Source organism: Clupea harengus, chromosome 23, assembly GCF_900700415.2.
Source record: "Clupea harengus chromosome 23, Ch_v2.0.2, whole genome shotgun sequence".
NCBI lineage: Eukaryota > Metazoa > Chordata > Actinopteri > Clupeiformes > Clupeidae > Clupea > Clupea harengus.
Window position 1 is genome coordinate 6822775 of NC_045174.1, and position 17354 is coordinate 6840128.

Sequence of the window (17354 nt, forward strand, 5' to 3'; positions counted from 1 at the left end):
TCAAAAACTCTTCTCATCTCTGGAAGTCATTGCAGATAGGTGACTGCCTCTCAGACAGCCATTCCCCACTCCTCCCCGCCCAGACAGCTGAGAGAGGGTGAAGACGAGGAGGCCGGGGCATCAGACGGGCTGCGATGGACACCGTGGGCTATCTAGAGAGGCTGAATTTGAGCAGTCGAGTCTGTGATACTGGCTACAAGCGAGTCCATCGTCTATGGGCCTGGTGTCACCTTAATATTACTCCCTGCTGTACGACTGTCATATTTCCCAATTGACATCATGTGACTGGGCAGTGATAGATATACACCCCATAGCTCTTTGAAGATTGGCCCAAAAGCTTTTTTTGGGTCTCATATGACCAAAAAAACCCTTTCCCATATCTTAAGCATCATCCATACTTGCTTTCATGAGGATCTTCTAAAACAATAGTTTTTTTGCCACCCTCCAGTAGAGTTCAGTTTTAAGGATAAACGCTTAAGATTGAGGACTCTTACACCTCCACCCCAATTCAGCCACTGAATTTTGTACATTTTCCAGGGTGATGTGTGGACAGTTGTGGCCTCCGTCTTCCGCAGATGCTTTGCTGGTTTGGGGGACAGCCTTTTCTACTCAGCATCTGGGTGGTATGATGCAACTTCAACACTTTATTAATATGGACCCAATGTTGCTCAATTGGACATCAAAACACTTGGATATTTTCCTCACTGATCTTTATATCCCGAAGGAGATTTCTAACCACTCACAGGTAGTACCTAATTATGATCAGTTGTGGTCAAATAAGTAGAACCTCTGTATCATTTGTGAATAATTTGTTATCTGTCTTAATCTGGAACTCAAAAGCACAGGGGTTTGAATACTTATGCAAGTAGTATATTTCAGCTTTGAATTGATTTATTTTTAACATTATCAGACAAATGACTGATTTTGTCTTCAAAATATACTAGAGCATGAATGTACTCATAGGGAAATTATGTGTAAGTATCTTTTGTAATTGTGGAAATGGTGATCACTTAATTAGGGGGGCTGAATATTTTTTTATTTATATATTTAACACCTCTTGGAGGAGAACAGCACCAGTCTGGGTTAGGTGATGTGTTAGATCTCTTGCTACCAAACAAGCTTCTTTTTGTGGACTATTTGGATTAGCAAGTGTACTTTTGGTACAGTGTCTTATAGCTTTGACTATTTGTGATGTAATACAGTAACATTCATCATTTCAATGGCTTAGGTGTCCAAATCCTTTCTGAGGCCACTACACGTACATTCAAAACCTGAAGAAATACTAGAAATAAAGAAATGAAAAGAAATGCCTGAAAAATGCCTGAGATAAGAATTTTTTTAAATGAATGTTTACACAGTCATACATGAAACATCCTGTGGAAATTACGCTGCAGGGTATTTATGTATATTGAGTATGAATTTGAACCTAATCATTAGTATCTCAGTTACTGGTGAGGTTTAACATACACTATGAGGATTCAGAGCAGTCAAAATTACTTCAATTTCACCAAGGGTGCCAACCAGGGAGGCTGTAAGTGAGGTCATGTCTTTAGGGTCTAGTTTCTTCAACAGTGTGGTGCATGTAAGCAATCTTGTCAGGTCAAGTGGCATGCATCAAAATTGCAATGCTGGTGAGATCCAGCCTCATTTATCCATACAGGCAGATGAAACTCTACACCCAGCTAAACTACACACATCCATTGAGCATATTAAAGTTAGGATGGCTATCAACATTTTGATAAGCATGTTCAGTGTACCTGAATAATAGAGTAATATAGAAATGTACATATTATCCTCTGTGGATTTAGAGGAAATGACTCCTGAAATAGCTGTGCTATATAAAGTGGTTTAAGACACTATCCTAGAAAATGTAACGTTTGTAAAATAAGCCAAACTCTTAAAACATTCAAAACATCATATCAGTTGCATTAGTCAATGTTTAGCACGGATATTTATCCATCTTTAGCTCTCTGCAGACTCTACCACAAGAAGGCAGTAATGTACCACTAAGCGTCGTGATGACACAGACTCAGATGACCGGATGTGGCCGAAAAACAATCAGGGTTCGTTTATTTATTTCACAGAATAGACTTTAATATTATATCTGAGTTGCATATAGACGGGTTGTTTTAGCCATGTTTGTGTCATTGTGGTAGGCGTGTACTTTCCAGCAGTGAGCTGAGTGTAAGTTACTACGATAAAGATGAAAGAATCAAATAAACCCCCCTAATGACTTCATTTTTTAAAACGCTCTCTGGTCAACAAATGAATATGAGCAACCAAGTAGGCCTAAGTAAATAAAAAGGCCAACTCCCAAATCCATATGAAATGACCACAGATTAGGCCTAGAAGAAAATGTCACCTGCTAGTGTACCCAGTCTGCTGTACGCCTAGTAACTCCCAATTGCGTAGCCTACTCTTTTAAAGTAAGTCAGGATGTTAAAAATCCGTTTTCAATCGAAATTCGGAATTGATTAATGGAGAGTGTAGCTTCGCCATTGTGTCATAATGGTTCATTCGGTGTAGCTCTATTGATTAATGGTTGCTCATTTCCTTGACTTGCTCCTTATCTTCATTGGAACGACTTCGTTAATTAAGATGACTGGACTTTGCAGAAGATGTAACCTTAGTGGACGATTAAGTAGGATAATTGTTACACAAAAGACACAATCAATGCTCAGTTTTCGGCGTCAAGTCAAATAAACATTTTGAAGCTAATTAAATCGCTCCTGTAGTTATAGGCCAACAGCCTGCGCGTATGGTTACAGTCTTGTTGAAGACAAGAGTAGCATGTCACATCAAACAAAGTTCAAAACGAACTTTTTGATTTGCAGTCTGATGTTGTGCTGTTGCTGTCCGCCAGTTCATTCTGTTTTAAAATTATACATTAGGACTATATGTGTGAGCCAGGAGTAGGCCACAATCCACGCACCACCACGCAAACGGATGTAACATATTAGGCAACATACGTATTCACAAAGTTGCTCTGTCAAGGTGGAGAAGACCAGTACTCTGGCGCCTGAAGTGACACATAAGAATTGGACAGACATGAGATAACGTTAGGTAGGTATTTTACACAGGAGCTCGACGCCAGAAGGGTACTTAGATCATTTAACAGGAATGATTACCAAACCTCAAATATTAGCTTTCATCGATTTACCTGTCATGAAGGTAGGGCTAGGTTTTACCCTGACTTTAATCTTCATGTATCTCCGTGAATCATCTAAGACATCACTCACGTTCTCTTGTCGAATGCGTTCTCTTGTCGAGGCAAAGGATGGTCTAGCACGCCAATTGTTTGAAAATGAATTATGGCATTAAAATTCCTTTATGGTCCATGGCCCACTATTACCTACGGACAGTTCTAGAATGCCCTCTCTCTTAATTGGAATCATTGATGAAAGGCTATGAAACAAAAACGTTTTGTTTTAAGGGTTATATTTTTTATAATTATAATTAAGCTATATATTATTATTACTACTACTATTATTATTATTAATTATTATTATTTGTAGTAGTGGTAGTAGTAGTAGGAAGCAGAGGAGGATAGTATAGTCGTAGGAACGAGATTGGCATGTTACCTATAATACAATGCAATTTCAGCTATTTTTTGTTTAACTTTATTGTGATGACTACATTTCTACAAGAATCTTTCCGAGGAAACTTCAGCGAGAAATAAAAAAAAATGTTCTCCAGAATCCAGAAACACAAATTATTCCTTTTCATAGCAGTTTATTATTATTATTATTATTATTGTTGTTGTTGTTGTTATTATGCCTAGAATTAGTGGGCATATTATTATTATTTTTATTAACTGATATCGAGCTTTTAATGTATTTTAGCCTATGTCAGAACAGAACTAATTGGCCTATAGACTAACTTACCATAGCCTAGACTCGTTTGAACAGTCAAATGTAAAGTTAAACGAGTCATTCTTTTAGTGGACTACTTTATTGGCAACCAATCAGAATCCGTGCATAGGCTACCTGCAGGAAGTTGACGTAAATCTCCTCCCTCTCAAATCTAAGATATCAAGTGTAGTCGTCCAACCGAGGTGGGCAAACTAATTGATGGAGTTAGAATATCTCCTCGAGGTCGATTAACTGTTTAAAGACGGACCCGGCCTGTCATCTGAACTGAAATCTGCTAAGGAATCATGCAATACCAGTACCCAGTAACTTCGGCTATGAATGTTCCTTTATATGCTCCGACCCCAATTCAGCCCGTCCACCCAACTCCCTTCTACATCGAAGACATACTCGGAAGACATGGGAATCCTGGGTCGCCCGTTCTCTCGGCACCGACGCTACCATCCCCAAATTCGTCATTTACGAGTTTGATATCACCTTACAGGAGTTCAATCTGCGAGCCGACGCCAATCCATCCCGCCCTGTCGCACCACGCAGCTCTGGCGGGTCCGTATGCCACAGGGGCATTCTCACCCTCAGTCTACCCTTTCAACCGGTCATTGGGGGAATATGCGCATGCACTCATCAGACACGATGCTCTCGGTGAGTTTATTTTGAAATGTTATAAAGCTTCAAAGTGCTACTGGTAGAATCCTGTCATGATTGGAAACGATACCTATTCTATGCAGATGTGTAAGGAGAGCAATCGAAAGAAAAATCTATATCAGGGAATGCTAAATCAATCCCCTTTTAAAACTAAAACTTTGTAAATGTGTTGCTTACTCGGTTGGTTAATCAGACCTATCATGTCGGCTGGTCATTTGCAACACGACTTTTTTAATCATTCTCTTAAAAATAAGTCCTATGTCAATGTCAGGTATACAGCATAATTTATATAGTTACGGTTCCCCTTGGTTGAAATAAATAGACAAGGGGATTTATATGCCTCCCACTCCCCCCAGTTAAAATACTGCCACTGTATTCTATTTTGTATTATGTTGGCCTGAGTTAAACTTCTGCAGTTAAGCAAACTGATCCTTTCCGTTCAGGCAGGAAATCTTGAGCTCTCGATAGGAGTAAATCTGGTTTCAGAAGCTGTTAAACGTTTTCCTGGCGGCCTCTTGTAGGCACTTCCCCGGGAGTCGTGCACAATACTGATTATTTTATCGACATCCTCAATACAGACTTATTCAGGAAACACTCCACTTCTGATAGCCGAGGTCTGTTTTTTTGGAAATATTGTTCATTTCCGCGGTACGGTATGTGACTTCTTCAGAACAGCTAAAACAATAGGCCGATGTCCTGCCGGGGCATGAGCAACAGCCTTCACAGATAGGCCCGTTTGTCCGTTATCAAGGTCTGCCTAATTGGTGAATAACGGTATCATGCAATGGAACGAAAATAAGACGCCCAAAAAGTGCGATGTAGAACATTTTGGATTGGATTTGTATCTCTACGCCTGAAAATTAAATTGAGTGCAGAGCCTATTGGGCTACAAACATAATAAACGATAGACCTATATCTTAAACTCTCTTTCTCTCTCTCGCTCTCTGTTTTACACACACACGCGCGCGCGCACGCCCACACACACACACACACACCGCAGTTTCCTATGTCTTTTGTGACGGGAAAAGACGGATGTTAAAGGCATTCACAAGATAAACCAACAGGAAACACATTGACGGAAATTTTGCCATGGTTGTGCGCCAATCGCGCTCAACTGCCTTCCTCATAAACACAGGTTCAAACGGCTGTCAGAAAACCCGTATGCTTCATTACCATCTCTAAGATTAAACCAACCAAACAGATTAGAACTGTTTTAATTATGATGAACATAATGTTATAAGAAGGCTGAAATGACCTTTTATGGAGCATACATGATGTTGTATAAAATATTTGCCCTTAACATGTGGCACCAAAATTTCAAAGAATTTCTAGCTTGGTCCGTGCCCATCCGTTATCCTCATCTTATACTTCTTGTCTGTGTTACACAAGGCAAACCACTCTTATGGACTCCATTCATTCAGCGTCCCCTGCACAAAAGGAAAGGCGGGCAGGTCCGATTTTCCAATGACCAGACAATTGAACTAGAAAAAAAGTTCGAAACACAGAAATATCTGTCTCCCCCAGAGAGGAAACGACTGGCCAAAATGCTGCAACTGAGTGAGCGCCAGGTAGGTAGAGCCAAAAAAAGATTGTGCGTCCTCTACTAAATACATTTTGAAGGCTACGCCAGATTCCAATGCCGATCTAATTTATAGCTTAATGTTTACATTTGACAGGTGAAAACTTGGTTCCAGAATCGCAGGGCGAAATGGCGACGGCTAAAACAGGTAAGCCAAGCCAAAACACAAAACTTGTGAGCATAAACAGAAAACGTCTGGGCTATACATTTTATAAACAGGCTTGTATTGTTCTGAATACTTTACATAGGCATATACGATAGGTCGATTATGTTCTTACATGACACTGATTTTCAGATGTGAATCCTGAAAGGAAAAAATCCCGAATTGTTTGATTTTGCGCTTAATTGTGCACGCTAGTCGCCTCAGCTTGACACAGACAGAAAAAAGTAGAAGAAAGTTGCGAAATCTTGGCGTAGGCTATACCTACTCCACTGATTTTGAAACAGATTAAGTGCTGAACAAGATTGTCAAATGACAAGAATTTTAATCGTTTTTAGTGATTTATGTACACCACTTAACTACCACAGAAGTATTGTCCAATAATCCATACATTTATCCCTACAGGAAAACCCGCAGTGCAGTAAACGAGACATCGAGGACGAAAATCCGGACAGACATTTTGACGTGGGAGTCAATTCAGATGAACACAGCCTGACACAGGTTCCTCACAGCCACGCTCAGTGCTCCTCCACTGCACTCTCGCAGGAAGACAATGAGTCAGACATCTCGGAGAATTCGGACCAAGAGCTGGACATTGAGGACGGATTTTCCTCAACCTCGCAAAAATAAAACAGATGATGACAATTTCTCTGAAGAACATTAATTGTAAATATTGAATATGTATCATAAATCATGTATATTGTTGAGACATGAATTATATAGGTATGTTTGCTAGGGTGAAGCCTATAAGCCAAGTTGTTAAAAATAATGGTGTTCTCAAAGGTCATCTTTATTGTTCACAGAAGAGCATTTTTGATAGTTTAAGGTATTGACTTAAACAAGGAGTTTGCTGAAAATGAAAAGGGTATGACCAGGTGTACATATTCTTTGAAATGGGCCTCATGAATTTTTGTTTTAATCAAATCTAATTTGTGATTAAAACAACTCATACTTTCTCTAAATATGCCCATCCCCATTGCATTAATTAGCATTGCAGGCCGACCTGTTGGACAGGCTTCACTAAATGGCAACATAATAGGCGAACTGAGAGCGAAATAATTTTGAAACGGCTTAATCTATCCCCTTTATTCACAAAATAGCCTAATGATATGTGAAATTACACTAAAAACACTTCCTTTCCATTATTTCCTTTACGTGATGACAGTACCTTACCTTTTTAGTAACCTGCATTTTGACTGAAGAATTGAATGGAGACATGTCATTACTGAGATCTGAACCTTTTTGAGAATTTTCATTAAAGGCGATATAGCTTGTGAGGAATGAAGGTTATTTTGTGCAGAATCAATAAGCTGTCATAACCCATACCCTACACTTTCTGTTTGCTCTTGTTTTGACCATCATATCAGGCAGAGCCTCAGATTGGTTTTCATTTAGCAGAAAGACAAACAACAGAAACTTTTAGTTACCAAAGTAAGCCCTTTGTTAATAATTGCAGAGGCTGTAATGGTTTGAACTTGACAGTATGTGGTATTTTAGCTGTATTTGGTATGATTACCCTCACAGTTCAAAGAGCTCAAATTTGCAAGACCATTCCAAAATCAATAGTAAGCACAGTGATTGTACCTGAATTGAGTAATGGTTTAGAAGTCATACAAAAGTCAAAATAGCAAGGACACCAGATACCAGATATTGCTGTGTTAAGGGTTGATTCATTACTCTGTGAAAACGTAGATTTGCAGGCAGGGGAGTTGTTGACAGCAAATAAATGTTGTAATGCAGAGTGGGACTGTGTGTTCTTTGTAATAAGAGTTGCAATTGACTGCATTGGGTACAATTTAACAAACCTACAAGTACTGAAATATTTAAAAACACCAAGAAATTGTCATGTTTTGATATCAAATTAGCCTATACTTATATTCATCATTGCAGTATTTAGTTGATCAGAAATGATTGCCAACTGATTGGAATAGCATTATTTTATGTTCATCTCAAGAAGCCTCCATTTGCTGCACGCACAGCCCTTCGACGTTCTAGCTGTCCGTATCTGAAAATATTCAGGGAAAAATTCAGCCCACACCATTTGTAGCTCTTCCCAGAGGTGCGATGAGCTGGTAAGCCATTTTGTCTGAGCATTTGGTGAAGCTCTTCCCACATGACCTCAACAGGGTTCAAATCTTTGAGCAGACCAGTCCATCAAACAGTACTTTGGTTTGGTTTTGTAGCCTATAATCATGTTTTATTGCCCTGATTACTTGATGAAATGTGTGCCAATTAAGTGGGGGATGGCAAGATATTGTAAAATAGAGTGGAAATATTGTCCCACCTTACCAGCCCAGAGGCAGCCTCATACTGTTCCATGTCCTCCATCATGGTGGAGGTATTGCCATAGTCCTTCAGCTTCCACCTCCTCATGGTGGAGGTCTTGCCATAGTCCTTCAGCTTCCACCTCCTCAGGTTCTCCTCCTTGATCCAACACATCACTCTTTTTCATCTGCTTTTTCATTTGAAACTTTGAAAAGGCAATATCCTGGATTTGTCTTTTCACTGTTGCCAATGTACTGCTGTTTGGCATATACTATTTAAGGGAGCAGCCACCTGATAACCTATAAAGCATAGGTTTCCTAAACTAAAGAATCTCACGTTCTCTTGAGCATTTACACATTCAATCCTTTTACTCTCCTGGTCCTGGTGCGATCCAGTTTGCTCTTCTCCCTCAAGACTGGGCATACAATCCGTTTCTGAAAAGGCTGACAAATTTCTAGAGTTTTTGAAACACAATTTGACCATTACCTTTCAACCCAAGAAAACACAATATGTTTTAGGTTTGGTAACACAATCACAAATGTGTCTTTCATAACTAGTTAGTCTTTGAACACGATTGATTAAGAATACGCAGAGTTCTGTTGCAATTTATATTTTCAACCTCAATGTCTTTACACCTGAATGTAGCAGTATCAACATGGATACAAAAGTGCTCATGCAATGGAAATCATATTTTCATACTGTTCTATTCAATCCCAATGTATATATATATATATATAGTGCCAAGCTATTTTGTCTGCCCTGTTTTGTTTGAAACCTAAAGTAAATTCAGGTACTAAGTGACTAATCTTTAACTGCTCAATCTTAATTTGAATTAGACCTAATTGAAAAATAAATAGCATGAGTGAGCTCACAATAAGCCCTTAGTGATATGTCCCTGGGTGCCGGTGGAATCCACCTTTCAGAGCATTGTCAGGTGCCTTAAATGACACCAGGCCCAATGAATTAATGATTTAAATATTGAACTGCTTAATGCTGTTTTTGGGGGCACGGTGGAAGTGGTTTCTGTGACAACTCCTCACCAAATATTTACTCAGTCCTAAGAGGGAGATAGTGCCCCCAGTGAAGCCCTGTGTAAAGTGGCTTAAAGGTTGGTAGTTTAATTTTTTAATTGAAAATATATCATGCCTCAGTGTTCTGTTGGTGGCACTCCTTTCAGACACGTTAGCCATCAAAGAATTATCTTCTTGGTATCAGTTAGATTGTGTGTTCTCCATGTAAGTACTCTAAAATCTCAATCAGGTCTGATGTGATACCAAAGGGCCCAGGAGACTAATGGCTTGTTTGTTCCTCTTCCTCTGTGTCCTGATTAAATTACTGGAATAAAACTGCCCAAATATTGAATTCAACCCTTTCAATGGGTCTGATAATGGATAAGCTGATCTTTCTACTGAAAGAACGTTTTAGGATTGTAATATTTTAAATGGAGGGTGTAAGGGAAGTTGACAATTAAAGTTGTAACAGTAATTGTCATAATATCTGGGTGAATATGCACTAATGTAATAATGATTATCAGTATAAACTATGCGTGTAGACTATATTATCACTGTTGAAAAGTGTATGTATTGTCTATGCCATATGAAGTGCCTAATTTATATACATAAAGTATACCTTATTCTAAAACCTTAACCCTAAACATGAATATGTCTGCACAAGTTTTCTTGACATCTTGACTATACTCTATTTCACTACATGCCAATTCAGTGCCTGGCTATATTAGTTGGAATGCTAGCTATTAAGCATCATTAATTTTGAAAGACATTCTATTCCCGAGTCCCCTAGCCAGATGAGCCACTGTTTACTGTCTTTCTAAGCAAATCGCTTCATGGTCAATTAAACTCTGCTTGTGGACCAATAAATAATAAGAAGAAGGGTCTCTGTGGACAGTGTTTGTTGGCTGCACAGATTTATGGCCTCACACTAACCCACATAATGGAGACCCTGTCCACGACCAGCTTCCACTTACCTGAGCATGTGGCTCATCTGTGTCACTCTAGTCAACGACAAGAGGTAGAGAAACAGCAGAAGATACAGTACCCACACAAACACTGGTGTCTCATTAATTTATCAACCAATGTTCCACCCCCCCCCCCCTCCACCCCACCCTTAGATAATGGTGTCCACTTTGCCAAGGTCAACAGCTACAGCAGTCACATTCCATTGTTGTTCAATTATAAGCACTCATTAACTAATGGTTAGAAGGAGTGTCCACTGATTAATAGCCTTAAATCAGACTAATACTTCAAAATGTGAGGAAGGTGGGCCACAACATGTTGATTTATTTTTTTAAGTATGGGCTTGTGAGAGTTTAAAAATGGATAGTGCAAGTATATTTCAATCATGTTGAATAGGGTTCATGGATAGGACATTGTTCAGTGTGTACACTCATGTTTTGATAGATTTAGATAACTTTAGGCATCGACTCTATGGGTGGCCTGCCATATTTCAGACGTATGCATAATAATGATAATAATAATTTCCTTTTTATTCCCCTTCTTGACCAGTTTGTTCATCCGATGGATATCGGTTGTCTATGCTTCCTCTCCGCGGCGAGAGATTGTAGTCGATGCTCTTTTCGTTTGTGGAACTTTGGTGGTGGAATGGCCTACCTAGTGCTGTGCATTCCAGTGACGGCCTTGGTGCGTTCAGGAAGTTAGTCAATTATCAATTATTTATTTTTACTATAATCTGATATTTATCTTTGTCATACACATTTTGTTACATAATGTATAATGCTTTCTCACTGTTAATATATATTTTTTTTCAAATGTTGCTTGGGCAAGGTCCAACATACTTCTTTTGAATTTATTACGTTATTTTGAAATGTGAAAATTTAAAATATTGAAAACCCCACAAAATGAACAATCAAACCCATTACCGGTACACAGTTTTCTTTTGGCTGTAAATGACTTTAAACAGCCTCCCATTCATCTTGACAACAGACAATGTACATAATGTGTGGGGGCTCCCATGTGGGTTTAAAGGGACCTTTGTGTTTTGACAGGAAACTAGGCATCTGGGTGTGTTTCTGATTCAGGTTTAACTGGGGCAAGTTTAACTCATTGCTATAATCTTCAAACTCTGTATCTGAGGGTTGACCAATGGGAACCAGAAGTCTGCAAAGACTATGTGTGTCATGGTTTTAATCCTGTGATCACAACCAGGGGCCTTGGCCCAGTCATAAACTCCCTTTTAAACTTCAAACTTAAGATACCATTGATCTCTCTCTAGACAAAGAATAGTTTGTAATAGCCACCATGATACCAGCCAACATACAGTAGAGCCAAGGAATTCAAATAAGCAGGATCAAAAAAGGTGATTGGGGGTCTTATCTCCTCAAACCAGTCAGTGCACTGTAGGATCACATTAGAAGCATGTTCAGTGTTGTATTTGTAGACTGTACATTGCACCTTATCAGCATACTCAGACAGAGCGGCCGATGTGCCAGTGAAAGGCTTATTGATTGCTGCTGGGTTTTATGATAGACTGTGTTGTTATGGTGAGTCTATTGATTTGAACTGCTTAAGTAAACTCAACCCTTGTAAAGCTAACTAACCAGCAACAAATGTTTGAACTTACAGCTTTGTGTGGCTATATTTTGTTAGTTTGCACATGTTTGCACATGAAATGGAATCAATACCAGAAAATGTAACTCCATAAGCCGCTGGTTTGAAGAATAGCTTGTTGGGATCACAACTCTAGACTGAACACTAGACAATAAAAGGTTCAACACAATGGTTTGCCACGAGACATAACCTATGCAAAGATATTCTGACCATGCACAGTAAAAATGATATTCTATAACCAACGTAACGGATACCACACCATTAGACCATGGTTTCATCCAATTATATAGGCCTATCCTTGGCTAAACACTACAGATGTCACTATTTGTATTTGTATCTATAATTTTTTTGTTCTATACACCTTTACTTTGACAATACTTTTTAAGTTATGTTAATAAAGAATCCTGAGTTTTGAGAAACACAAAGAAAGGGAATGAGACAAAGACAGTCCCACTATGGAGCTTGGAGGTTTAACCCCGTTTCCAGAAAAAAAACTGAATGCTGACCTCTAGGTTAAATAAATAAAGACAGCACTTCTAAGGAGAGTGGGTGCTGATGACCCTGGAGCAGCCTTGGGCAGACAGGCTGATTTACTTGGCTGGCTTTGAGCAGCTTTGAGCAGTACAGGGCCACTCAAAGCCTACAAGCAAGTGGATGAGGCTCCAGCATAGAGTACTCTTCAACAGCTCCCCCAAACCAATTCACCAGATATGATCAGTCAAGATGTAGCCAAGATGTAGCTATAAGCCTTTCTGGCTCAGTCGCATTTTCAAATGGGTATTTTAACATCCCTTCAGAGAGAAGCTATCTTAACTCAAGTATGTATCCTGTTTTCTGCATTTCTGCATTGTCAGTGAAGGGGATTAAGTCATGTTAAGTTTTTCCTGTCTCTCTCAACAGTGACGGGATGTACCAGCTCTGTGTTGAAAGAATTGAAAAGGAGAGAGGAAGACAGGGAGCGAGGGAGGAGATGGTGTGAGAGAGAGAGAGAGAGAGAGAGAAAGGCAGGGGGATGCTTCATGGTTCTCCAAAGCTTTGGGCAGGCAGACAGTTTCCTCTTGACACAAGCAATTAATCTGGATCACTCAGGAAGTTATTCTTACATGTATGTTTCCACAAATAATGTTATTGGGTGAGCTTTAGGCCCTAAACAATGGCCTCTAATTTGTTTTGCTTCCTCTTTGGCCCACAGCAGACTGTGAAAACAAAGATGAAAATGTGAGGAAACTCTGGTCAATTACAGCTGAAGAATGTGGGGGGACAGTGACTCAATGGAGGCACAAGCACAGAGGTCAGACATTTTAAAAGTGTCAACTTTTACAAACGAAGTGTGTATCTGTTAGTTCAACAAAAATCATTTAATGTTTAAAATGTTTACGAAACTTGTAAATAGCAAGAGAACTACAGAAATGTTCATGCTGAATACACTATGTCAGTACTACTAGAATTTAGCAGGACAGAATGTAGATGGTACAGGAAGGGTTAATATAGAAAATGACATTTATGAATATAACTGTAAATGACATCAATTCACCACATAAACTGGTGCTCTACAATCCGCATTAAGAAGAGGATAACTGGGTAGGAAATGTGCTATCTGGTAGAGGTTTATATTCTTTTGTGTACTGGTAAGTACATTCTCAGGTGAACATTTTATTGAGCACCTATGTCAAATCAGATTAATAGAGAATTCATATCCAGTACATTTTGCGTCTTTGAGTATCTAGATAAGTGTTATTATTATTATTATTATTATTTGCACTTTAATAGTAATAGGCATAGCATTAATGATATCACTGTTAGCATCTTAAATGTTTGTTATGGTAACAATTTCATGGAAGTGTCTGTAAGCTTCATGACAGTAACTACTTGGATGTTTCCCTTGTGTATGTGCGTGTGAGTATGCACACTCTTATGTTTTTGGGTGTTTGTGTGCATGTGTGTGTGTAAGTGTGACCGTTGATGACAGGTGTAGACAGTTCCTCTGTATTCTCTACTTTTAGAGACCCTGCATAAGATGATGCTGAAGGCGGTGTTACTGTCCACTATCAGTACAACATAACAGGTCAATGTATTTCAGAGTTGCTCACATTGCACAATATCTGTGCTATATCATATCACCTCCCTTATCCACTTCCTCAATACACTCTCACAAATGTAACATCTATTGACATTTGTTCAGATCAAGAGCTATCTTCCAGAGCATACATCCCTCAAAGATGACAAGTGAGAACTCATGACGTGTCACCCTGACCACCAAGATAGTGTAAATGATTTCATCACGTGAATAAAATTATCCTAATGCAACTCATGCAGAAGTTTTCAAACTTATCTTATACTTTAGAAGTTTAAAAGTATATTAATGTTTTTTTTTAAATAGATGTATCAAATCGCTGTTTGTTGAGTGCCTGGCCCCTTCCATTGCCTCATATATGTATTTAATGTATCATGTTTTATCTTTCATGCTTTTATCATTCTTTTCTGTCATGATTATTTTATTGATTCTGTAAAGGACTTTGTGCGTTCTGCATATACATACTTAATAGAAGTAGCTGCAATTGTTACCATTAAGAATGGATGGCATTTCTACAGTCACACTAGATATGTCATTCTCATCATGAGTGTTTAATGCTGTCATAATTATGTCATTCTCATCATGAGTGTGTAATGCTGTCATAATTATGTCATTCTCATCATGAGTGTTTAATGCTGTCATAATTATGTCATTCTCATCATGAGTGTGTAATGCTGTCATAATTATGTCATTCTCATCATGAGTGTGTAATGCTGTCATAATTATGTCATTCTCATCATGAGTGTGTAATGCTGTCATAATTATGTCATTCTCATCATGAGTGTGTAATGCTGTCATAATTATGTCATTCTCATCATGAGTGTGTAATGCTGTCATAATTATGATATTCTAATGATAATGAAAAAGGAATCCCAGTTACTATTATAGATATGTAGGCAGAGTCAGTCGCTGAAAGATCGTCTCATAAGCCTTTTTAGCAAAACAGGGCTGCAGGGCCACAGCTTCAGAAATCAATAGCCGTGTTCCCGCTATGGGGCCGGTGTGAAATAGGACTATCTTTTGGCCTGGGGCCTCAAGAGCATAAAACATTTTGGGCCAATAGCCCCGCAGCATTGCCCTCAAACCTGCCCATAACACGGCGCCTGGGTGTAAACGTCACCCATCCCACCCATTTCTCAAGCGAGTGTCAGTGGGAAGCTCACGTTGGAGTATCATGCGATGAAGTCTGGATGCCAGGCCCAGACGACCTACAGCCCAATAAATGAAGACGAGGAATAGAATGGAAACCGAAGTGGATGTTTGTTTGCTGTTGCTGATCTTCGCTTGGTGGAATGTACAGTAAACCTTCAGATAAAGTATATCCTTCAGAACATAAACAGACACGTTAGACTCCTCTATTGTTCAAAACTGTCATGTAGTGGAATAGAAGTTCATGTAGCCATCCATCACAGGTATCACAGGTAACCTGAAGGTGTGGCTCTTATATGAGCCATCTTATAGGCATAGTTCACTGTTAGATAGCCAGCAAGTCTCAATTGTATCTATAAGTGAAGTGTTAGCCTGAGGAGGCCTGATCAAGCCCCGAGAGTGACGGTGGAAACGCACACTAGCCTTCACACGCACTAGCTTGGCTGCATGTGGCCTAATAGTACATTTGTGGCTATTGAGACAAGCAACATTTCAACTGTGGAATAGGATGCTTTTAAGTACCTACTTTTAATGTGCAAGGATTTGAAACACAATGCTACACAATGATATGCAAAACCATTGACCATTGACATTGTCACTCACACACACACAAGCAGACACCATTGTTATGGTTCAAATCACTGTTCCTTGCTACAAGAACCTTGACCCACTCTGTACTCCATGGAAAGTGTTATCTTGGGCAGCGTGCTACAGGAAACTCTGTTTATCACTTCCTCACAGTCACAGTTTGTTTATGCCTCCATCATATGATTGGATTGCATGAAAATTCACTTGTATACGTTCTATGCATCAACAAGAAAAAGACAGAGTGTGAAGGGGGGGCCCACAGGAATTGTTATCACACACTGCATATGTTTTGTTCTATGAAAACATGTTCTATCAGGAGGTGGCAGATCTGTCTGTTGGTCTCATTGAAGCTAGGCTTTTTGATGAGTGGGATTTCAACGAGTCAGTTTCACTTCTGCCTTTCTAAATGAGCACTGAAGCGCTGAGCTGTGGCAGGGTCATTTCACAACAATGACAGAGCCACAGCAGCTTGAGTACATACACACAGCACTTGCACTGTTCAAAAGGAAACATGCTGGCTGGGCTGGGTTTATAGGTTTGACTACATTGTTTAGTGAAAAGGTTCATGATTGAAAGATTAAATAAAACGTAAATCATGAATTCCATAGGAATTGTTGTCCTGTCAATTAAAATGTGTAATTACCAGGGAAAATAAATCTGAATAAATCTGTATCTCGTCCTCTGGGTGCAAATAGCCAGGCTTTCACAGCGCCCTCCATTATGGCTGTGTGCAGTGACGAGTGTCCTTCAGTTCCTCTTACTTTATCTGGAACACAAATGGGCCTCCAAAGCTCTTCAAGGGACCCTCCAAAAACCCTGATATTTCTAATGGCTGATGATGGCTTGGCACACAAAAGCTGACTGCAGATGGAATACATCAGGCCAAACAAGAAAAGGTAACGGATCATAGCAAACAAGCGCAAACAGGAAATTATCTCATAAAACCCGTTCAAGGGCATGAACACATTTTAGGCATTTCAATTTTAATTCAGATGTTATTAACAACTATTACAGAAATAAAATAATCACAATGTATAACTAACGTTCATGAACATAATTCATTTTGTATATCAATAAAAATGTCATTTGCATTTTTTTTTTAACCAAATGTGTTTTATTTAATGGTGTATTTATTTTCTTTACTATTTACTGATAGAAAACTGGAAAAATAGAGAGAGATATATATGGCATGTTTCATCAGGTAGCCTAATCATACTCTTTCTTCATGCTCCCTCTGGTGGACATCAGGAATACTTTCTGCTGAAAGACATTCTAATGAATTCAGTTTACAAATGCATTTAGCAGATCCTTCAAACATAATTCTACAATTATTATGGTTCTTTCATTATCATCTACTTACTTGGTCTAAATGTCTCTTTGATTTCCGCCAATGAAACTACGATGGTAAACAAACTTGCTGATTAATAACAACTTGTGTAGA

At 39.0% G+C, this 17354-nt stretch overlaps 1 protein-coding gene across 1 annotated transcript; it reads left to right on the forward strand.

Annotated features, from left to right (window-relative positions):
• The first annotated feature begins 4016 nt into the window (after positions 1–4016).
• On the forward strand, positions 4017–7994 carry hhex (hematopoietically expressed homeobox). Its single transcript, XM_012814566.3, has 4 exons — positions 4017–4511; positions 5904–6082; positions 6191–6241; positions 6659–7994. Exons 1-4 carry the CDS (start codon positions 4157–4159, stop codon positions 6881–6883), a joined length of 810 nt encoding a protein of 269 aa, XP_012670020.1. The 5' UTR covers positions 4017–4156; the 3' UTR covers positions 6884–7994.
• Positions 7995–17354: the final 9360 nt, after the last annotated feature.